At 37.5% G+C, this 24,111-nt stretch overlaps 1 protein-coding gene across 1 annotated transcript; it reads left to right on the top strand.

Moving 5' to 3' along the window:
- Nucleotides 1-2,894: 2,894 nt before the first annotated feature.
- On the top strand, nt 2,895-22,309 carry blmh (bleomycin hydrolase). The gene is made up of 12 exons (XM_084418164.1): nt 2,895-3,023; nt 3,616-3,813; nt 4,612-4,721; nt 5,011-5,152; nt 5,349-5,437; nt 6,231-6,323; nt 15,163-15,318; nt 15,412-15,570; nt 16,559-16,626; nt 16,713-16,830; nt 18,038-18,107; nt 22,023-22,309. Exons 1-12 carry the CDS (start codon nt 3,014-3,016, stop codon nt 22,169-22,171), a joined length of 1,362 nt encoding a protein of 453 aa, XP_084274290.1. The 5' UTR covers nt 2,895-3,013; the 3' UTR covers nt 22,172-22,309.
- The last annotated feature ends 1,802 nt before the right edge of the window (nt 22,310-24,111 follow it).

The raw sequence follows: 24,111 nt of genomic DNA, 5'->3' as shown, positions 1-24,111 counted from the left end.
CTCTGTCACACCAGTGAAAGGGTGATATCACGTCAAGGATGACTTTCAATGCATCACACCCTCCCCCACGCAATGCACATTGTTTGAAGAGGGGACCCCATCTGCCCCCTTCTCTATGAAGAGCACCCACACTATTGTTTCTGCAACTAACACAGAAAAACCTTAAGAATTAGCCAGACTGGGCAACATCTGGCATTCAATTCCACATTTATTTATGAGCAACAACATGGCACTATGCAGGTTTAAAAGGAGACGAGGGTATTTGATAATTAATCTGGCACAAACTAGCTTTTTTGGAATCATTATCGAGTTGTTTTTACAAATAAACAACTAATAAACCCAATGAGAATACTGAGTTACTCCCTAAACATTGTTAATATCAGCCTCAGCTAGAATAATACATATAAAATCATTTGTTTGTCAGACTGGGACACACACAAGAGTCTCCATCTTGTGGGTGGACTGTGGAAGCACTCAAAGAGACTGAGACGAGCTGAGAGCAGCTTCTTTGTCCAGTGTTTCCTGTCAGAATGAAAGGTTGCAGAGACGACAGACACACCAACTCTAAATACAGATCTAACAATTAAACTTAACACACATTTTTATTCTTTCCTCAAACTCTCTTCGTATTTTGATCCACATTATCTATGTGAACTTCAACACAACAGCAATGCAGTAATTGCTCCATATCAGTAAAAGCATCCACACTATAAAAAAAAACAACGTTCTTGGAATTGATAATAAGCTATTAAGAAACATTGTATTTACTCAAGTCAGTGCAGCTGTGGAGGTTACGCAAGGTTACTGTCCTCTTGTGGCAAAAGGATAGTCACATTTCATTGTAGTTTTCATGTGACAGTAAAATTTACAGCCACAAGAGGGCAGATGTTGCACAACATATTTTTCTTTTCTTTTTTTGCTTTAAAATCTTCCCTTAGTGTTCATGATTATTCACTCTAAAAAATGCTGGGTTGTTTTAATCCAATTTTGGGTCAAATATGGACTAACCCAATGTTGGGTTAAAAATGCAATTTAAAAAATGGACAAATTGCATTTTGAACAAAATCAAAAATGGACAAAAATGTAATTTAAAAATGGACAAATTGCATTGGTTACATTAAAAATATAACCCAACGGCTGGGTTTGTCAATTTTTAAATAGCATTTTTAACCCAACGTTGGGTTAGTCCATATTTGACCCAAAATTGGGTTAAAACAACCCAGCATTTTTTAGAGTGTATAATAGTAAATATTATGATAGTATTATATATACTTTACTATCATATACTTATATATATACTTATGTCTATGTATATATATGTGTATGTATATATATATATATATATATATATATATATATATATATAGTAAATCTTATTTCAGTAAAGCAAAGCCAACAAGGTTGAAGTCCATTAAGGTAACTACTATTGCTGTGTGCAGAATCAGATATGTTGCAAATGTGTTACCTTGTAATGGACTTCAACCTTGTTACGTTGGCTTTACTGAAATAAGATTGACTATACTTCAGACTTAAGTGGCACACACCCTTTTTACAATTCCAAAGTTAAAAAGAAGTTAGACTTTCAGGGCAAAGTCTGAAAGGTTATTGGGCAAAGCCATCAAAGAAAGTAGGCCTGTAGTAGTCATAGCAGTTGGAAAAATGCTAAAACATTTCTCATTGCATAAAAAAAAAAAAAAAAAAACAAGGACCATGGCAGCACTATCACGTATAACCACTATGATGTCACAAATTGGAATTTCAGAGAGCAAAGTTTGAGAATATGGTTGAAGCTTCTTTTTTTTTTATTAAACAAAGCAAGACAAGAATCCAGAATGGGAAATCAGTAACATACCTGGGGAACAACCAGGAAACAGAAAGGAAGAACAGGAATAACAACATACTACAAAACAAGAGTCCACATAATAAAACAACTACAGTCTGTGACTCGTGTTGTTGTAGCTCAGAGAAAATAATGAAACTATTATTTTTATTATTATTTAAATGTTGTTCTTTAAGTTTATTAAACACTACAAACTAAAATGTTATCCCAAACTAGCTAATTCAAAGGTTGCAATATCAAAATTGCCAAAAAAAAAAAAAAAAAAAACATGTAAAATGAGCAGAATATTTTGCTACAGCTGATTTATAGTTTTGTTTGACAGAAGCTGTTAGGAACCTCATGTTTAATTTTTGTGTAATAACATTTTGATTATAGTTTATTTAAAGTCGAGTCAAGTCAAGTATATTTGTATAGCGCACAATACAGATTGTATCAAAGCAGCTTCACAGTATTAAATTAAAATAATACAACAAAGGTTTGTTTCTAGTGGAATTTATTGATAGATAAAATTAAATATAAAATTAAATATCCCCAAAATATCCCCAACTGAGCAAGCCAAAGGCAACATTTATTTAAACAAATGTAGATTTTTTTTATTTTTTTGTGTGTTTTTTATTTTTTTTATTTTTTATATATATATAATTTAAATAATTAATGTTTTTTTAAAAAGTAATCCTTAAGCAACTGAAAAGGTATAATTTGCGTTTATATATTTAGGTATTTATTTTGTGTAAATTTTATATATATAATTTTTTTATTGTTTCAGTGAATGCTGCTTGGATTATTTTGCGAGCGTGTTTACCAAAGAAAATGCCAGTTTGTTATTTGAAAAGGTTTAATTATGTTATTTTTTTTTATTATTATTTTTTAACTCGCTAACTAACATTGGAAAAGAAAAAACGAAGTAAGTAACGTTACTTAATAGTTTAAGTTTATTCGTGGAAATGAACCTGGAGTACAACGCAAATACCTCGGTATTCATCAATATATGTGCCCTCCTGAAGCTCCAGAAAGGAGGGTTTCCCCCAGATATGGCAACCTCGATAGAGAGACACGCGACTTCACTGAATTTCCTGTTTCCGGAATTCCGCACGGACTGACTGGCTGTCGGCGAATGAAATAAACAAAGACTTACAAATCAGACTCCAACACCTCCTCTCCTCACCTGCAAACATGGACACTGGTGCGTATGTGTAAATATTGTCTCTCGCGGATCGTTGGTGCGGGCTGAGGGCTCAGAGCTTCACAAATGTTGATGTGAATGCAGTAGCATTGTGTGGCTAACTACTAGCCAGAGCTGTTTACTACTACAGCTGAAAGTGACTAAGCAAAGATGTGACTTTAAACTCTTGGCTTTTGCTCGAGTTAAATCACTGGAGTGACACTTTGTATGGGTTAAAATTGGTGTTTACGTGTAATTATTTAAAATGGAAAGGTTTGTAGAGTGAAAGATAAGCTAAACACCGGCAAAGTCCATAAACAATGAAGGGAGTCAAACTCAAGTCAAGAGAGCTGGCTGTCAATAATTTCAGGCAGAATCTGACACTGTCATTATGTCTAACCTATTTTATGTCCCGGGGGGGGGGGGGGGAGGAGGAGTCATATAGATCAACATTTCTTCTCACCATTCATGATTTTGCAATTTATTCATTCAATGAAAATGCTAGTGAATGTTATGTGGAAGTAAATGGGCAGTGTCACACTCTGTCACAGTCCCTGCTGGACTGTAAACTGTGAGCCCTTGTTTTGTGTTTGTGTCCTTGTTTGTTGCCCAGGCCTGAGTCTGGAGAAAGCATCAGCTTTTGTCAAGCGGTTCCGGTCGGAGCCTCGATATCTGCTCGCCCAGAACGTCTCGACTTGCATTGATCCTTTAGAAGTGTGTCTGCATCGGCAGACAGTCCAGGACACCGTACACATCTTCCAGCACAGCATTCCCACAGAGGGCAAACCTGTCACCAACCAGAAAAACTCAGGTACCAACACTAAAATAAAGTTTTGTGCATCTGACATATGTTTAAAAAGATGTAGACCCACTTGAGTGGGAAGTGTCAGTCATATCAAGTCTAGAAAAAGCTACGTAAATCAATTAAATGGTAATAGTAACCGAAAACTTGTGTTTTTGCATGACGTGAAGTCCAAAACTGCTGCTTAACTTTTTCTTAAGAATCACCAAAACAACAGCAATTTCTTGGTGCAACACTTTCAAAAGACATATTTCACATGTAGTAGATTTGGAACATGGAAGTAAACTATAGCAGGATAAACTTTTATAGAAGTACATGATAAATGTATATTAAAAAAACGTTCTATTCATCAAAGAGTCCTGAGAATTTTTTTAGCATGCTTACACAAAATTATAAAGCAGCACAACTGTTTTCAACACTGATAATAAAAAGAAATGTTTCTTAAGCATCAAATAATGGTGATCAAAATATGTTCAAATAGAACACAGATATTTTAAAGAGTAATAATATTTAATAATAATACTGTTTTGATCATAAGCATAAGAGACTTGGTAAGCATAATGTTTCAAAACCATTATATCGACCCCAAATATTTTAACTGATAGTGTATCTTTTTTATTAATATAAAAAAATGAATATATATATATATATATATATATAAAAAAAACCTCAGTTAATGTTAATTGTTGCATAAATCCACCACCACCACGTCTATGAAAATGGTCCATATGGCTGAAAATACAGTTTAAATGCTTCCTTGTCAGGTTTGACCTGACCTCACTGTCTATGCTTGTTTTTTTCCATCAGGGAGATGTTGGATCTTCTCATGCCTCAATGTCATGCGCCTTCCATTCATGAAGAAGTTTAACATTGAAGAATTTGAATTCAGTCAGTCTTATCTTTTTTTCTGGGATAAGGTAAGTCAGCGTTACCATGCCTTGTTTGCATCACAAAAACAATGTTACATTTGTGAATTAACTACTTATTGGCACCAGGCTCTAAGGTTATCATTCTGCTGTGTGTTGTTTTTGCTGTGTATCGCCTTCTCTCATTGTGTTAATGGTAACGGGCCAGTAAATCCTCTTTTTGTGTGAGATGTATTGTGTTCCCTGGATGTTTGTGGCCCACTGTGTCCACTCTTTGCCCCTTCACCTTGATTGTGTGTACTCCACCCCCTGATTATGTGTGTTTCTGTTTTTGTCTCAGGTGGAGAGGTGCTATTATTTTCTGCATGCCTGTGTGGAGACAGCCCAGCGGAAGGAGTCAGTAGATGGCAGATTGGTTCAGTTCCTGCTATCAAATCCTACCAATGATGGTGGACAGTGGGATATGCTGGTTAACCTTATTGGTCAGTTTAGCTCTGTTGCATTGATGCAACTGTTGCAACTAAACTCGCATTTGTTCAGAGGAAGGAATTATTCTCAACTGATAAGTGATCATTGATATCCATATCGTTCACTTCTGTTCAGACCGAAATTGGTTTAAAAATATGAATTGAAATTCTTCACTGTCGAGGTGCGTTTAAACTCCTATGTGTTTTTCAGAAAAATACGGTGTCGTCCCTAAGAAGTGCTTCCCCGAGTCTCACAGCTCAGAGGCTTCCCGTAGAATGAACGATATCCTCAATCACAAGGTGGGTTCGAAGTTACGCTCAACCCTTGAAAGCTGCTCTCAGTCAGCAGTGTTGTGTCCCCTCAAGCTTTCATGTTGACATTTACCGAATGAGGATTTAGTGGCTGTGTATGAGCTGGTGACTGAGCACTCTTTGACTCACCGGATGAGCAGAGGGGAATGTCACTAAGGTCACTTCCCTTAGATAATTGAGGAAGATGGCAGTTTTGGCCAGTGTGACATTTAATAAAGAACTAAAACAAATATGAAATAGTGTGCCAGAAAAGATGAATCAAAGGCTCATTTTTATTTAAGTATTATTTATATACTATAAACATTTTTTATTAGTTTTTATGTTTATATTTTTAGTTTTCAAGTTTTCTCTGCTTTTGTCCTTTTTATTAGTTTTTTTAAATTATATTTCTGTTTAGCATTACTTTAATTTTCAATTTTAGTACTTAAACTTATTTTTAAGTTGAAGTATTTAAAAGGCAACATTTTTAATTACATTTTTTTTTTAAGTTTGTTTTTCCTCTGTGTATATTTTATTTTATTTAAGTTTTAATTGAATCACCCAAAATGATTTTAAATAGTTTTAGTTAACTATAACAATATTGAAGGCAACGCTTGCAACCTGAAAAGATTGAAAGGCTGAAAGCAGATCCAAAAAACAATCCATGACTCAAAAAACGTAATATGATCCAAAAATTTGTTTTGTGATCCGTTGTATCCCTAGAATGGTCTTATAGAATTTAATATATTCTTATATATTAACATATATATCGCTTTTATGATTTGCATTTGTTTGTTTGCAGTTGAGGGAATATTGTCTAAGGCTGAGGAACATGGTGGCCAGTGAAGCCACTAAAACTGAGCTGGCTGACACTATAGACACCATGATTGAGGAGGTGAGTTCAATTTCGGAGCTAACACGCCCTCTGTTTTATCTGTTTTACCGCCACAATGAGATGGTTCAGCTTAAAACTGTCATTCTGTCATTATTTACTCACCCTCATGTTGTTCTAAACCTGAATCTTGTTTCATGCATGTGCACGTCAGTGACGTCATTAAAGATCCTGGCAACATACTGGTTTAATTTTTAATAATAATTCTTTTGTGTTCAACATAAAAAGATAGCACCATATGGTTGATAGATTGTTGTGACATGAGGCTGAGTAAAAGAGTGATCATTACTATTTTTGGGTGAAATATTCCTTACTGCATTTCTTTTATGGCTGTTGATGGCGCTGTTTCACTGCTGATGAAACCACCACTTGAGGTTGCCAGACAATATTGCAAGGTTATCCTTCACAGGCTTGGCTGGCTGCAAACTCTCGCATGTTTCGCATAAACTGTGAAACTGTATGAGGACTGTCGAGTTTACTTTTTATAATTATAGGATTTGCAACTGTTTGTTCCTTATCAGCAGTTGCCAGCTCTGAGAATGTCCCTGACATATCAGCTCTCAGAAACATAAAAGCTTTTCTTAGACACGTTTCCAGAATCAACAAACAGACAGGCAGTATGATGATCAGTTTCATAATTTAAAAAGGTGTGGAAACTTAGGCAAAGGAATTTATATCCTGACCTAAATTGACAGTGTTGTGTTTGTTTATATATTGCATGTAAGTGCAAGACACTTTAATAAAAAAATAAAAATTCAATTCAATAGTCTATAAAATTGATGCTAACTTAAAGGTAAAGGTCTTTTTTTTTTTTTAAAGATCAGCATATACCTGGGGTAATATTTTACATGAAATATATATAATACAGTGCACAAAGTAAAATAAATATATATAATATAAAACAGTATTATAAATTTCACTTTAAAAAAAGAGAGGAAAAAAAACGTTTTTTTCTTCAAATACACATGTAATGAGGTCCAAAAATCTGAAACTTCATTGCAAATGTCATTCAAAAACAAATTGGAAATAAAATGTAAAGAATTTGAAATATTTAAGATTCTGCAATACTTCGAGTTAAGCAAATGTACTATGCTGCTAATATTGAGGATTGAACGAATAAATAGTAGCCTATTAAATTTGAAATATTCTTATTCTTTTGGAACCTTCTGTATGTCAGACTGTAAGTGATGTACAGTAGTGACGTTAGAACTTGATCTGACAAAACATGGACATCAATAATTAAAAATCATTTAGCGCTAACCTGAACAATAACATTGTCAACCACCTGTGGCACAAAATGAGCACATACAAAGCATGCCCTGGTTTTGTGAATACCTGCGGATGTGTGTTTGAACGTATCTTTTATATGTTTGCATGCATTTTTGTGGGTGTGACTGAGTGAGGAAAAAGCGAGCTAGACAGAGAGAAAGAAAGAACAAGTGCCTGCAGGACTTGATGACAGAATGTTCCACAAACATGATTGCTATCGCCCGGTGCCTGTCGTTGAGTGGCAAAGGCAATCTCAGTGGCATTATTACTATACCTCCACCATCTGTGAAGGGACGACGCACAGCGCGCACGTCCAAGTTAATATCTCTAAGCTCGTGCTCTGCGTTTCTTTCACAGGACAAACATATGCCTGAGTACGATCTGCTTCCCTGTAAATCTCCTCTTGTATGTTTTCCTGTATTTGATGGGATGTTTGTTTGTCCACCTGGTGTTGGTTTGTTTTTTTTGTAACACTTCACTGGCAGAGGAGTTGTTGGGAAGTGTGTTTGTGTATTTAACAGGGACGTGGGAGAGATGTTGCTTTTATCAAAATGGTGAGTTACAATGGATGAGATCACGTGGTGGTGGGGGGGGGGTAATATAATAATATACTTTTTATATATGTACATAAATAAGTACATATTATTTATGTAATTAAGATTGAATGCTAGTACAGCATAGATGAAAGAGCATTACGCATGAAATCGGAGCAGTGGTCTTGCACTTTGAACTTGTATGAGAGTCATAGTTTCATAATCAGCCTGCATCATGTTTCTTTTTCTTTTATCTGTCGTTCCATTCATAATCACTAGTAGTTCAAAGGTGCCCTTGTTTAACTGATGTGTTGGCAGTGCTGGACTGGACAGTGTCACTCTTTACACTATCAGGACTGTCTCTGACAGATCTCAGTGCAGCAGAACACACCTGAAAGTGGCTCAAACACACAATGCCTCCTTATAATGCGATCACGCACAGATGGAGACTTTAGAACTTAACCATTTAAAAATATTTGTTTTGTTTTCAGAACACCTCCCTGTCAAGTCTAATTTCAGTATACCCAAGAAGCTTGGTGCAATCGGAGGTTTCCAGCATTTCTTATACATATATACATACACACACCCGGGACAGGGGTGTGTGTAAGTAAAGTAACAATATGTTTTTATATTACATCAAAATTCAAGGGAAATATGCTGATATAAGCGCTTTAATCACAATCAATTCATCATATATATAGTGGTAAGTATCCCCGCCTGTCACGCAGGAGACCGGGGTTCGATTCCCCGACAGAGACCCAGTGCGGCATATGGTGACTTTGATTTGACACTCCATCCTTTTGCCAGGAGGTCCTGTATGTAGCTCTTCACCTCGTTGAACAAGGGTTTTGGTACTGATGAATACACTCTCTGAACTGGGATGTTGTCATCCTTAAGTGTGATCGGCATCTGCAAGCTGGGTATGCACCCAATGTCATCTTTGTCATCCTCTCAGAAGGGTCACTTTGGGGTTGTATCTCTAAGAGTCCCTCTCCAATGTCCAAGTATCTTAAATGATCAATACTTTCATGAGGCTCAGACAAGAACACAGAATCAGACTGTGCCATCTTTGAAGGGATTCGGCACTTCACCCAAGTCACCTGCCCAGCCCAAATAACTACCCCTCTCGGACCAACCTTCAAGTGCTCGTCTCCATCATCATCTTCAGCAGCTCGGACCACCTTGACTAAAGTTTGTGCCTTTTTCGCAAGGGATATCAATGGCTCCTGCCAGTAGTGAGGTAAGTGTTGGCATCAGTTTCTCAGACTGACCCTGAATCAGTTCTTCAACTAAGTTGAAACCCAGGAGTGGTCTCTCAATTGGCATCTTACTCAACAGGAATGGGACATTAATAGATAGACACGGGTCCTCATTTCCTAGCAGGTTGACTGTGATAACTGCCCAGCCATTAAATGGGAGGTGTCCGTTTACAGTGTAGACTTTCAGATCATCTTCATACCCAAGAAGCTCCCGAAGCGGCCTCACCTCAACACTTTTTTCAAAAAACAGGGTTTTTTTTCTTCAATGCGTGATCCACCATACTAACTTGGGCACCTGTGTCGAGCAGTGCCCTCACTGTCAAGTTGCACTGGGTCAGTGCCTTGCTGCCTATCAATTTTATTGTTGTCGTTTTTGGTCTTCCAGAATGCATCCAGAATGCTTTCTCCTTGACTACTGTACTTCACCTCTTAAGTATCTTTGATCTTTTGTCTCTGATGGGTGTGTTTTGGTCCTAGCACTTCTCCCTCCCTAGGCCTGTCCTTTTTGTGCACCAGACCCTTTTGCAGCTTTCACATCTCTGTCTGTTTCATCGCTAACTTGGGCACTACTCGTCATGGATGGTTTTGCACTGGTTGGTGGGCCCAGTCGGCGCAGCCTCTCATTCTCGTCACTTGTGATTTTCATAACGTGCCTGAGGATAGCGTCGTCAGTTACATCACTATCTTTACACCGGTGACTTTGGCCCTGGTAAACCGTGTGTAAGAACACATCCTGCACAGTAACTGCACTGTACTTTCTGTCTGAATCGGCTTGTTTTGCTGCAAAGAGTATTTTCTTGTTTCAATCCCATGACTCTATAGGAATTGCTGAGGGGTTTCGTGTTCACTTTGCTTGGTGCACATCAGTTCTTGGAACAGTTCTGTGCTTTTTCGGTCCCCCAAGTGTGATTGTAACCCTTTTAGCTTAGCTACAGTCATGTCTTCTTTGTTTATCAGCATACATTGTTGTACGTGATGTCTGATGAGTGATCCCCAATCTGGCCTCCATGTATCTTGAGCTCACTGGACTGTATATATGAAAACCCTCCCATAGGAAACGCAAAGTCATGATCTACACGTTTAGGCTGCTCAGTCTGGTTCACGTGTGCTGTAGTGGTGCCCCCACCCCCCATGCTACAGTGTGAGTCAAGCTAGTCAAGTTCGTGTTCTGGGTAGGTGTCATGTACTGGTGGATTTGTCTGCCAATTTGTTCATATTCTTCAAGCATTTTACGTATGTCTGTGTTTGTTTCAGGTATTGGCCCCCTTAACACCCCTAGAGTAAGGTGTGACATGTGGTGGTGTCAGATAGGTGTTGTCAGTGGTGGGTGGATGTAACGCATGTGCAAGATGTGTGTTTGTATCAACATCAGATGTAGTAGTGCAAATCTGTTTTGCTGATTTTACAGTCTCTTGCAATGACAACAGTTAACTCATACCTTGATCCTCAGTCTCAAGCAAGGATTTACTTGACTTGAAGGCACTGATGTACTCGAAACAACACTCAGTATCCTCCAGGTCCAGCTCTGATGAGTCTTTAACTTGTACTTTGCAATGTGGAATAGTTCATCAGCAGGCAGTCTGATCAGGTCTTTTCTGATGTCCCACACCAAGCGTTTCCTCGTACGATCTGCCATGCCATTGCTCTCAGTTGTCCTTCCTGAAACCGCCTTAACCTCAGGATGAAGACAGCCGTCTGTTCAACCCTCTGTATCGTCTCATACTCTCGTTGTCACCGTTGACACAGCAGCCGCCGGCCTCTAGCCCCTGCGCTACCTTTTCCCACGGTCCTGGAATCTTTGCATCCTCCTAGCATCACATGGAGTGGCTCCCGGACTAGCCCCCAAAAATCTGTTGCAGGCCCTGGCTCAGGAGACAACAGTTAACTCTGCTGGTCTTTCACAGAGTTAACTCATACCTTGATCCTCAGCTGCTGGTCTTTCACAGCTTCTCTGCGGATATGAGGAAGCATGTGCAGTTCGCTGTTCTGCTTGCAACTCCCTGGAATGACAAAATAAGAGGCATTTTTCATTTTGTCCATATAGTTTAATAGACATTTGCTTATTTGCAACGCTGCATAAAGGAAATAAAGCAACACAATCAGTCAATAACAATACTGAGGAAAACATACAATTGGAATCATACTTTGTGTGTATTACAATTGTGTTGTATAAACATTCCATTTTCTGTCATATTCTAGCTATGATAGAGGAATGTGCAGTATTATTATTTATTTTTTTGTGGGTTGAGCTCTGGTTCATTACTGTGATGCATAATTCTCTGCAAAGATTTACTGAAATTCCCTTGAGGAATTTGTTTGTTTGTAAGGGCCAAATGTTTCAAGTTTACAGGAAAAGTAAATCTATCAAATGTATTTATCAGCTGTTCACGGTCATACTCTAAATTATATTTTGGCTTGCGTTGTGTCATATCTGCCATGTGATAAAAGCAGAAAGGCAAATTTTTGACACTATCCCTCGTTGAACTCCATACTGTTACTTCCTTGCAAAGCTGTGTTTGAGAAGCAGATGCAAACAACACGAATGACAGGATCAGCGCTGTGTTCTCAGTACCAGAGTCTGGCAGCATGGTACAATGTTTTTGATAAAGAGCTTGTAAACAGATATACTTACCTTCACACAGGCCACTGGAATCGTGTTGTGTTTTCATACATCCAGCAATTTGCATGGCTGATTGCTTGCACATCGTTTGCTTTGATGTGAAACAGCCAGCCTTTCCTTTCCTTGTCAACAAACACCTTTATGCCTTAACCATACCTGGAGCGCCTCGTGCCCACATTGAGGGCATGTTTTTTTTAAGTCAGGAGCAGGTGCTTGTAATCCTAGATAAGCCAGTATCTCAACCCACTAGACTGAGAGGTGACGTGTGTGGCATTGGATGAGTCTGACCGTGGGTGGCCTGAGCCTTCCTCATGCCAGTCCCACTCCACTCCATAAACTTTTTTTGGTTTTATTAGTTTTACATAATTTTTTTTTTTTTTAGTGTGTGTTGTTTATTGTCTGTATTGTGTGGGGGTTTTTTTCTGTTGTTTTTTTTAAATGTAGTATTTTGCTGTGTCGTGCTCATCTTCCTGGCCTGTGAGCCAGCTGCTCTTCCCTGGTTGTGCCTCTCGGCTCTTCCTGCTGCCCTGTGGCCACCCATCCTCAGACAGGTGTTTCAATATTGACTCGTTGGTTCTGTACTGACGTCAGTGAGCCCCAGCCATTGTTTTGTGCAAGCGGCACTTTTCAACAGGCAAAAAAATAATAAAATACAGGCGCCCGTGTTGTTTGGACGGTCCTTTATGTTTATGTAACCTGCCAAGGAGAGAGGATGTGAGAGCGTGCGATGCAGAGGCTGTTTGTGCGGTTGGTGTATCTGGGTCCAACGCCGGGTCAACAGGGAGGAAAGAGGGCCGGGGCGCCGCCGGTATTTACTCTCCCTCTTGGAAGACTGGATAGAGAAAACAAACTGTAATGCTAAATGGTTTTCTTTCCAGGATAGGGCTGGAATAGGGTAAGAGAGAACAGAGAAGGTTGGGTAGAGAGAACCTTTTTTTCTGAAGAGCATCTAAAGAGTACAGTAAATTGAGACATCTTTGGTTTATTCACCCTTGTGTTCATCCAAAGCCTTCTGTGGAAGCCAAATGATATTTTGTGGATGATTTATACTGTCAAACTCCCAATAGGACAAAAAAGCACCACTAAAAGTTGTCATTTTGATCATATTTGATTTTTCTTTTAGTTTAGGATTTTTTTTGTTTAGTTTTATTTCCTACAGTTAATTAAAAGAAAAATGACAAATATGTCAAAAGCCATGGCTCTGACCCTTTGGAATAAATGCTAAAGTTTTCCTAGAACTTCTAAAAAATGTAAGCTATTATTCTCCCAATTTTCCCTTTAAAATCTCGTACAAGCCTACATGGCATTGAACAAACATCTCATGACTGAACATCTTATGTGTTCTGAATTGCTTTTATTGTACTATAGAGAGCCTAAGTCCCGCCCCTCCGTTTCCGGCTCATGGGACCTTAAAAATATGTATGGTAGTCAATGGCGAGAGACAACTTATCTTTTTATTCCGTCTGAACTGTGCCCTGAATTATACATATGATGTTTGTCAATTTAAAAGATAATTATGAAAGTCAAGAAAGTCGCAGTTTGTCATAAAACAGAAGAGTAACATTTAGTTTTATGTGAAAATCGCTCAATGAACTACATCTCTCGTCTCGCACTATATGTACGTCACCGTCCGTTGCTCGTATGCGTGCAGTCTGGTACAAAACACTCAGGAATGACAGCGTAACGTTACGATTATAACGTAAGACTATAGAAAAAATGACAGACGTTAGCTTCAGTAAAATTAGCTTCATTCATTGAGAGAAAAGGTATGAGGCAAACCTTTTGGGTTTGTAGTCTTTGTAATTACGTATTTTCACAGTCTTATACCTCAACAGTTTTACATCAAACTGCGACTTTCTTGACTTTAAAATGTATCTTTTAAATTGACAAATATCATATGTGTAATTCAGGGCACAATTCAAACGAGATCAAAATATTTGTTGTCTCTCGCCATTGACTACCATACAATATTTTTCCGAAATAAGGTCCCATGGTGGTCAACCGGAAGTGGAGGGACTTAGGCTCTATTGTACTTCTACAGTGTGTTTTTTTTTTTTTTTTTTTTTTAGTTTGACTTTAAAACTGTACATTCTGCAAAATATCTTCTTGTGAGGGTGAGTAAATAACTGTGGTATTAATTTGTGAGCGAAGTAAAGAATGCCTTAAAAACCCAAAAGTTATATATATATATTAACATATTATTATTTTCTATTTACTTCCTGTAAAGTCCAGACAAATGAAATCTCACGTAGTGTGAATAGTGTCGACCAGAAGTCTCTGTAAACTTCAGTTCGTGTGGCGCATGTTTTTCCTCAATCCACTTACTTGTGTATGCCAAAAGAAAAAAGACAGGTGCATCTTATCTGTCCATTTTTCTTGCCTTCCTGCCTGCGCATTTGTGATTGACCAAGAAGCGCGTATTATCAAGGTCAAGTTAATCTTGGCTAAGAGAAATCCGCGTTCCAATATGTAAAGCCGAGGCCGCGGTCAGGAGAGGCCAGGAAATGCCTGGGATTGGAGTAACAAAGGCTAAGTTCTGAGAACTAAAAACAGTTTGAGTTCAGAATAAAAGGGTACTATAATCAAACATTAGACGCCTCACACACAGTGTTTGTGTTCTTAGTGCTCATCTCAGCTACATTCAGTCAAAGCCAGAGTTTTCTCTATAATGTGGTTTGTTTTCCCAGGTCTTATTTAAGATATCACATCCATATGTCATCCGTCTTTAGATTTCAAACTTAACGTGAGCTTTCAATCAACCATTTTAGAATTTTGGATGCTTGTTAGATGCCGTAAAGCTTGAGAGCGTTTAAAATGTACTCTAATATTTTGTACACTAAAAAGTTTGGGATCAGTATGTTGTTGTTGTTTTTTTATTTAAAAGTTATTAGTAGTTTTATTCTGCAAGAATGCATTAAATTGATCAAAAGTATTGGGAAAGACATTTATAATGTTACATAAGATTTCTTTCTAAAACAATCCTGAAAAAAACCCTGTCAGTTTTAAATTGTAATAATATTTCACGATATTACTGTTTTTAGCATTAGGGAATCAATCAGAATTATTTTAATCCATGGATGAAATCCATTGATTGTGTGAATAGTGGCTAATTTTGATTTCATGTGTCTTTTTTTTTTTTTTTTTTCATTTAATGTGTTCAGGTGTTTCGAGTGGCCAGTGTATGTCTGGGCAGTCCTCCAGACACCTTCTGTTGGGAATACCGGGACAAGGACAAGAACTTTCACCGCATGGGCCCTTTAACTCCTCTGGAGTTCTACACACAGCACGTCAAACCACTCTATAATCTCCAGGACAAGGTACAAGCAGCACAGACTACCTCAGCTACAGGCGCATTAGTTGCCTTCAGTGTGTTGTAGTCCTCACTCACAGGTTGTGTAATTTCTATACAGGTCTGCCTCGTTAATGACCCTCGGCCCCAAAACCCCTATGGGAAGCTGTACAGTGTGGAGTTTCTGGGCAACATGGTGGGCGGCCGCAGAACACTTTACAACAACCAGCCCATCGAGCTGCTCAAGCAAGCTGCTGCAAATTCCATCAAGAGTGGAGAGGTAAAATCAACTATTCGATAGGTTGTTTGAACAACTAGGCCATTATAATAAGGCTGATTTAGGGTCATGTGATCATCCTTGCAAAAGTGTTTTTGTATTTTGTTTTTGTTAGCTTTTTATTCATTAAAAGACATACATAATATTACAGAAGGTTTCAGTTTCCACAAAAATTGTATCTAGCACAACTGTTTTCAACATTTGTAATAATGAGAAATCAGTATATTAACATAATTTCTGAAGGATCATGTGACACTGAAGACTGGAGTAATGGCTGCTGAAAATTCAGCTTTGCCATAACAGGAATAAATTACATTTTAAAATATATTAAAATAGAAAACTATTCTTTTTAATTGTAACAATATTTCACAATAGTACTGTTTTTACTGTATTATTATTTTTTTTTATCAAATAAATGTAGCCTTGGGGAGCAGAAGAGACTAAAATATATTCTTGAAGGTGGTGAATCTGTTACAAAAGAAATGTTTTGATGGTTGTAGTACAGATACATTGAAAAAAGCGCCATCTTTAAAGCACTACCATTGAAAAAAAGAGAGAAAAAAAACCTCACTAACCAAATAGTCCCATCCCTATCATCAATCATTGTCCCATCCCTATTTTCAACCGCATATTCTGTCTACATGAGACATAATGAGTCTGTTTACACCAAGTTTGATCCCACTAAATTATTCACAGAGAGTATCCATTATTTCCATAGTAATGTGCTGAGGTTTACATGCTTAAGTGTTTTTTTTTGCCATTCAAACAATTTAGAAATCCCCATTTTTTTTGCAGTTGCAATATCTTGCTCTCTATCTGGAGTTTTGTTTGAAAGTCTTGTTGTACAGGTTTGTCTTGACAAAGTTATTGTTGGGATTTAGAACGGTGATGCTGTTGTTTAGCTAGGGCTTTAGGATGGTGATTTTAATAACTGAGCAGCTGAAAGTGGATTTTTGTATGTCTGTATTAATTGATGTCTTTCTGGCATCAGGCGGTGTGGTTTGGCTGTGATGTAGGCAAACATTTCCATAGCAAACTGGGCATCAATGACATGAATGTGTGAGTATTGCCTTTTCCTTTAGTTAAATAGTAAGACTTATTTCTGAATGTGTTTGTGACTAAGGATTCTCTGTATATTTTTGTAGGTTTAACCATGACCTGGTGTTTGGCATCTCAGTGAAAAACCTATCTAAGGCGGAAAGGTTGATCTATGGAGACTCCATGATGACCCATGCCATGATCCTTACTGCCGTTACTGACAAGGTACTGAGAGAACAGCATGCTCAAAAACCCAACACGCACTGGGGTTGGATAGTACAGGAATTTGAGCAAGTTATTTAACGGCCAGTATATCGCATGGATTATGACCCTGTCTGCTCATTAACAGCTCTGACAGACAGTGTCCTGAAGATTTTTTTTTCTCCCTTTCTGCAGACATCCGGCCTGTTTTAATTACCAACAGTTTGTCTGTTTTCCCCTCATTAGTTGCCATATGCATATCCAGAGTTCACTATTCTCTTCTCAGCAGCCGGTATGCAGCCTCAGTGTACATGTGCTATAAAACAAAGGGCTTCTTCAGCCTGTCTATCAATCAGTGAAAGATAGCCCAGGTTTAAAGTGCAGCTAGATGTTACACTGTGTGAAATATACACTACTGTTCAAAAGTTAACACTACTGTATTAAAATAGAAAAGTTATTTTAAATTGTAATAATATTTCACAAAATTACTGTATTTTTGATCAAGTAAATGCATCCTTGACGAGTATGAGACTTCTTTCAAAAACATTTTACTGACCCCAAAGTCATTAAGTTTTTTTTGTAAAATAAATGAATGCTTTTGTTCAGCAAGAAAACATTAAATTGATCAAAAGTGACAGTAAATATATTTATAATGTTGCAAAAAAATAAAATTTCAAATAAATGCTGTTATTTCAAACTTTCTATTTATCATCCCGAAAAAAATGAATCATGGTTTTCAACTGTTTTCAACATTGATGATAAGAAATGTTACTTAAATCGGCCCCTTTAGTATGTGGCATCCCTCAGGGGTCGATTTTGGGACCACTTTTATTGTCCATATATATTTTTGGGATCCTTTTGAATTCTATTTTTCAGTTTTATTCTCCAGTAGGTTTAGCAAAGAAATCTTCTTCAGCCCGTGTTTGTGAATGCTATAATGACATTAAGCTTTGGCTGACTAATAATTTCCTTCAATTAAATGAGAGTAAAACAGAGGTTCTGATTGTGGCCCTTCCACGTCATCTCTATTTACCCCGGCCGGTTGGTTAGGTCCTTTAGCGCTTTGCCCAAGGTCACATTTGTAATAGTTCACAGTTCAACCGTTACAAACCTAAAACCTTTTCATTTCAAGCCCACATCTATCCATTATGCTTAACCAACCAATAAAACTGTCATGTGAATGGGATGGTCTTTTTCTCTCTGTTTCTTCACCTTTGTCTCTCGTCCTCAGAATGGGAAGGAGGAATGCTATGAGAAGTGGCGCGTAGAGAACTCGTGGGGAGACGATCGTGGGAATAAAGGTGAGGGGTCGCCATCTGTCTGACGATTACACGTGCTTCCTAATTTACAGATATTTGGCTTTTGACATTGAATAATTCAATTTGCAGCAGGATTAGCTCTTGGGGCTCCTTAGTACACTCTTCAATGACTTAATTTAACTCTTGTCTGAGAACACTGGGAGTCGGATATTTGATTTAGCATGGGGTCTGTGCTGGGCCTTTCTGATTTCAGAGGTTTATAGCACGCTGTGTGCGCTAGTCTTGTCAGGCACATCTGTAGACCCGCTCACAGCTGGACCAAATGTCCATACCCACTTTCTTATTTAAAACAGACGCTACATCGAGGGGCTGTTTAATTAGATCTGGCGGCCTGGAGAGAGAAAGAGTGTTTGCACACGCATACATGGCCGTTTTATTTCTGCTTCCTTAGACCTGCATTCCTCAGAAGATTATAAAGGTTTTTTTGGCCTGCTCGTTTATCGTAGAAAATGATTCCTTGCAGATTGCTTCATCTCTGCATTTAAAAAGTTCAAAGTTTGCCTTAAAGATGAAACATGTCCTTTTTTTTTCTATGTTAAAATACTTTTTCCTATGGTGATTTAATGTGAGGAGACAATTAAATGAAAGTTTTCATTGGATGACTTTCTCAAAGAGTGTAATCGCCATGGCTTTGTGGTGTTTAGGCAAGTATTGCTATTTTTAATTTCACTTTTATGTCATTCAAAAGTTTGGGATCAATAAGAATTGCTCAATAAGTAATTAATACTATAATAAATACCCAAAATTCAGGTGTGTCATGACAGGAATCAAATGCATTTTAAAATGTATTAAAATAGAAAAGTTATTTTAAATTGTAATAATCCATCCATCCATCCATCTTATGCCACCGCTTATCCGGGGCCGGGTCGCGGGGGCAGCAGTCTAAGCAGAGATCCCCAGACCTCCCTCTCCCTAGACACTTCCTCTAGCTCTTCTGGGGGGACACCAAGGCGTTCCCAGGCCAGCCGGGAGACATAGTCTCTCCAGCGTGTCCTAGGTCTTCCCCGGGGTCTCCTCCCAGTAATAATGTAATAATATTTCACAAAATTACTGTATTTTTGATCAAGTAAATGCATCCTTGACGAGTATGAGACTTCTTTCAAAAACATTTTACTGACCCCAAAGTTTTGAAAGGTGATATACTTGAGGAAAGGGTTTTGGGATGTGCAATATTTTGGCCGATATGCCCAATATTTTTATCATTTAAATTACCTAATGATAACTTTGTTAATCTTAAAATAATAATAATAATAAAATAACTGTTAAATTCTTTAACAAATATCAAAACGAATATTCAGTTTTCATGCTAAATGATGTTGTGATGCTGAAATTCACTTGTAGCATTTGATTTTAGTTTTTTATTATTTTTAATTTATACAATGTTATCAAATTGTAATATTCTGCACAGTAAGCAACTGCCTAAACAACCGCCTAGCAACACCCTGACAACCATTAGAACACTCTAGCAGTGCCAACTCCAACATCCCGGTAGTAGTGCAGAATTTACACGCTTCTCCTTTAACTCACTGACTTTCATAGAAACACCTGCCAATGTCTTATAAAACAGCAGTCTTACAGCACACCTCGATTAATAATACATGACAAATAGCACCTAATCACAGCTGTTTATGAACTCAGAAATCACAGCTGCACATAAATCAGGACTTTTTGTGGTTTTCGAGCAATATTGTTTGACAGTTAGACGAGAAGGGGGAATTGAAAAAATGTGTTGTTGAGGTTGAAGGGGTTAAGGGCTCTCAAATTGGTCATAACAGTTGTTTCCCCTGAAGATTAAACAATAACATGATATACTCAGGGGGGCTGGGTTGACATTTCAGGGGGAATACAGACTTTGGGCTGTATTTCTGCCTCATTCCTACCTTTTTTTTGCCTGTTTACATACTGTGGCACGAACAAGAGTTTGAAGAGGGGTATTTGTGTAACTGATTTTGACCGAATATTTATAATGTGTTCTGTGGCTCACTGGGGGCCCTGAAGCTTGTAGATTTTATGGGTGTAAAAGTGGAGTGATGAATAGAGAGATAAATATTCTTTCAGATGCTTTATGTCCCCTAGGAATGGATGAATTCTGTTGCAAACACAAAGACTGCTTGCTTCATAAATAAATATGATGTTTGAAAAAACCTGTTTGTTCTTCAGATTTAGAACAATTTGTCACTGAGGCTCGGCTCGGGCTCATTAAAAGTCCAAAAATGAAGCTCCATTCACACACATTATAAGTATTTTGGAGGGGGGAAATAAATCACACTTTAATTACCAAAGCATTGAGCTGAGGTACCGATGCATAGAAATCCAACATGGAAATTCAAGCTCTACTGTTCTATTTGTTCTAGTACGTGTTCTGCTCTGTTTCTCTAAGTGTTTTTCTTCTGTTTGATTGCCCGGTTGATACGTCTTAGTCAACCGGACATGGCTCAAGAATAACTTAAAATAATCCTTATCGACATTTACTTCCTGCTTTTAGCAAGGGAAAACTTTCCTGTTCTCAAGACTTGTTGCTTTCTTTAAGCGGCCTATGGATAAGCCACGCCCCCAAACGCGATGAGCCAATCACAGTGCGCATAGCTAACCCAATACACTCGGACATTCTCTGCTTCCACGTCCATTGAAATGCATTGCAGTTAGTCAGTTTTCATTCGTTTTTATGTTTTTTCTTGTCATTTTTGCTTTTAAACAGCGTGTGTGTGATTTTGGTTGGGTGACAGTTGTAGGTTACAGTTTGACAAGGGTTTACAGTTTGACAAAAGCACAATGTTGTGTTTTACACAAATATAAGTAGGCTAAACACTTTGCAGTTTTAATGATGTCCTGTATGAACAAAATGGAGTATGTTTTTATGTTTCCACTGTTCGATCGCGCCCGCGCCTTTCTATCTGACACACACACACACACACACACATTACAGCATTGCAATCTTGACATCGCAGCCTGTTCATTATGCTGCGTTCACACCAAACGCGAATAGAGCGTCAAATTCGCGTCTAGTTCAACATTTTTAATCCATTCGCGCGTCCAAAGCGAATAGGACGCGCGTATAAAGCGAGCGTTTGAAGCGAAATAGCACCAAACTATAACGTTTTCACTGTGAACTGTAAATCTTTGTCTGGAGCTGAAGCTTATCGACCTTCTCAACAATAAAATTATTAATATAACCCTCCAATGCATAGTTAAGGCCCCTTTGGTGACTTCGAGATGATATATAATCTTTCTGTCTCCAAAAATCATCAATTGCCTCCTGTGAAATGTCTCTTGACACTGTGACAGCTAGCGCCTGTTACCGAATGTTGACTGTTTGTCCGAGTGAGTGGAGGGGGCGTGGCTTAGCCATAGGTCAATTAAGAAAGGCACTGGCTTTATTGGGAGCCACTGTCAGACACATTCTGAATAAAAAATAATGTTCAAATGTGTGTGTTTGCTTGTTTTAAAATCAAACCTTGTCAGTTTCGAGAGGTGAGAACAGACGGGCGATTAAGACAGGGTGTGGCTCTTTCCCTCTGTGAGGAACAATGAAGAACATGCCGTGCTAATGGGATCAGGATTTCATTTGACATCAGATTTGGTTAAACACTGTTTGCGGTTTAAGTTTTACTCACAAGCCTAATCGGCTTTCAGAGTGTGACGAAAAATCCCGTCTCACGAGGCGGGCACTTAATCGGACATCTCTCAGGCCTGGACTTTATAGTGTCATATATTGCTTAATTACAAGTTTAATTAGCCGACTGAGTTTTGTCCAAACCTAGTGAGCTGGGCAATCTGAAGTTTCTCAAAAGAGCTTCTGCTGCTGCAAATTAAATAGTGTTCCCCTTCTTTTGCTCCTCTCTTAAATTTCCCGTTTATCTCTGTCTGGCCGTGCCTCATCTCTGCTTCTTCCTGCAGGATATCTGATCATGACAGACGAGTGGTTCACCGAGTATGTATATGAGGTGGTGGTGGATAAGAGTTTCATCCCACCTGAAGTGCTGGACGTCATGCAGCAAGACCCCGTCATCCTCCCGGCCTGGGACCCCATGGGAGCCCTGGCTTAACCACTGGAGCCAAAGGCACCAGTTTTAGCCTGGTCTCCTTGACTCAGCCTCCAGCTGGTTTTTACCCCTCCCATCATCTCTCACAAAAAGCCTGATCTAGATAAAAAAAAAATAAAGTTTTTTTGTCTTTTTTTATTATCTCTGGAGTCTGAGTCACGAGTCATTTCAATGCGGCGTTTGCTTAGTGGTCACCTGCTAGCATTCCCCTATTTTATTCCGGCCTCTTTCAGATGATATATTACACTACTGTTCAAAAGGTTGAGGTCAGTAAGTTTTCTGTTTTTATAGTTAAATTTCAGCATTGATAATAATAAGAAATGTTTCTTGAGCAGCATATTAGAATGGATTCTGAAGGAGTATGTGACACTAAAGACTGGAGTAATAATGCTGAAAATTCTGCTTTGCCATCACAGGAAGAAATTACATTGATTTTAAAATCTATTAAAATAGAAAAAGAAAATTATTGTAACAATATTTCACAATGTTACTGTTTTTACAGTATTTTTGATCTAATGTATGCAGCCTGGGGTAATAAGCATAAGAGACTTTTTTCAAAAACATTTTTAAAAATCTTACCAAACCCAAACAGTAGTGTATATGTTTTTGAATGGCCATCAATAGAGAAATGCTATGAATAATTGGGTTATGTACTAGTCATGCTTACAATTTCCCTACAACAGCATCCTAAGTGCAAAGGGCACCACCAACAGACAGGATTATTTCAGATCCCATCGGAAGACTCAGTACAGGCTGTGCAGCATATGTTAAATCGTGGCTGATATCTATGATATTATATGCTGGAGTTCACATTAGAATATGGGTTCATATGAACTCCTAATGTTCTTAATTTAAAGCCTCACATACAGTATGCTGCACTTTTTATTCAAGTCTGAGTTTAAAAAATCAGCCAGTTTTAAGGGACATATAATACAGTAGTCAACATTTGAAGTGGATCAAAAAAGTTCATTAAAGTTGTCCTAAGACAAGAACGGGTATTGTTCAAAATTCATGTATAACTTTGATGAAAGGTTTTGATCCAGTTCAAATGTTGATTACTGCAGATCGATTTGTAATTAAACTTGAACAAATTGAGTTGAGTCAGCATCTGTGTGTTAAATCTAATTAAGAGGAGTTAATGGCTCTTAATTACACCCACATAGAAAGAAGGAAATAAACATGAGGATATAAGGTTATAAACAATTACAGTTTTGTAATCATGCACCTACCCTTTCAATATAAACTAATTCATTGTTGAGTTGAGCGCATATATATATATATATATATATATATATATATATATATATATAGTAAATATATTTATTTAATATATATACATATTTTTTAAAATAAGATTGTATTAAAATATTTCATATCTATAATATATTATTTAAATATATAAAATACATTTGGCTAAGTTAATACATTAAGTTTTCAGGGCTGTCCACAGTGTCTTCACTATAGTAGAAATTGTATGTATAATGCAGGCAGGTTGTAAAGTTTTAAAATGTTATAATATACTGAGTATCAAAAACTAAAATGAATTCATGGTCATATCGCTAATATTTTTGTTTATTTTTAAGTCTTTATTCAATATTTTTAGCATTTATTTCAATCTAAACAAGAACAAATATGTTTTAATTGACTTTTTCATTCGCAATAACAACACATTTTATCTTAGAAGACCCTTAATATAGGCATTTCAGATATTAAAATGTATTTAAATTCACATAAACTATGGTCTGTTGAGGATTAGGCTGATGTCTTAATTAAAGACCTGCACATTTTAGGCTGTTCACCAGGTTATATCACACAGCAGATACCTGACTGAAAAAAAAATAATATATTTTGCTAGGAAATTTCTTAATAATTGTATTTATTTAATTAAATGTATTGTTTTTATTTTGCCAAACCAATTTGTCCTCCATGTGATTTAAGATTTT

The sequence above is a fragment of the Rutilus rutilus genome (genome assembly GCF_951802725.1).
Source record: "Rutilus rutilus genome assembly, chromosome: 9".
Lineage (NCBI taxonomy): Eukaryota > Metazoa > Chordata > Actinopteri > Cypriniformes > Leuciscidae > Rutilus > Rutilus rutilus.
The sequence above is the reverse complement of the archived record's forward strand: the minus strand, read 5'-3'. Positions and strand labels throughout refer to the sequence as shown.

What these genes read in the sequence shown, in the direction of transcription:
- blmh (XM_084418164.1), top strand. An exon ending in TCTATAATCTCCAGGACAAG is followed by an intron (nt 15,319 to 15,411) that starts GTACAAGCAGCA and finishes ATTTCTATACAG; the next exon opens with GTCTGCCTCGTTAATGACCC. An exon ending in GGCATCAATGACATGAATGT is followed by an intron (nt 16,627 to 16,712) that starts GTGAGTATTGCC and finishes ATATTTTTGTAG; the next exon opens with GTTTAACCATGACCTGGTGT.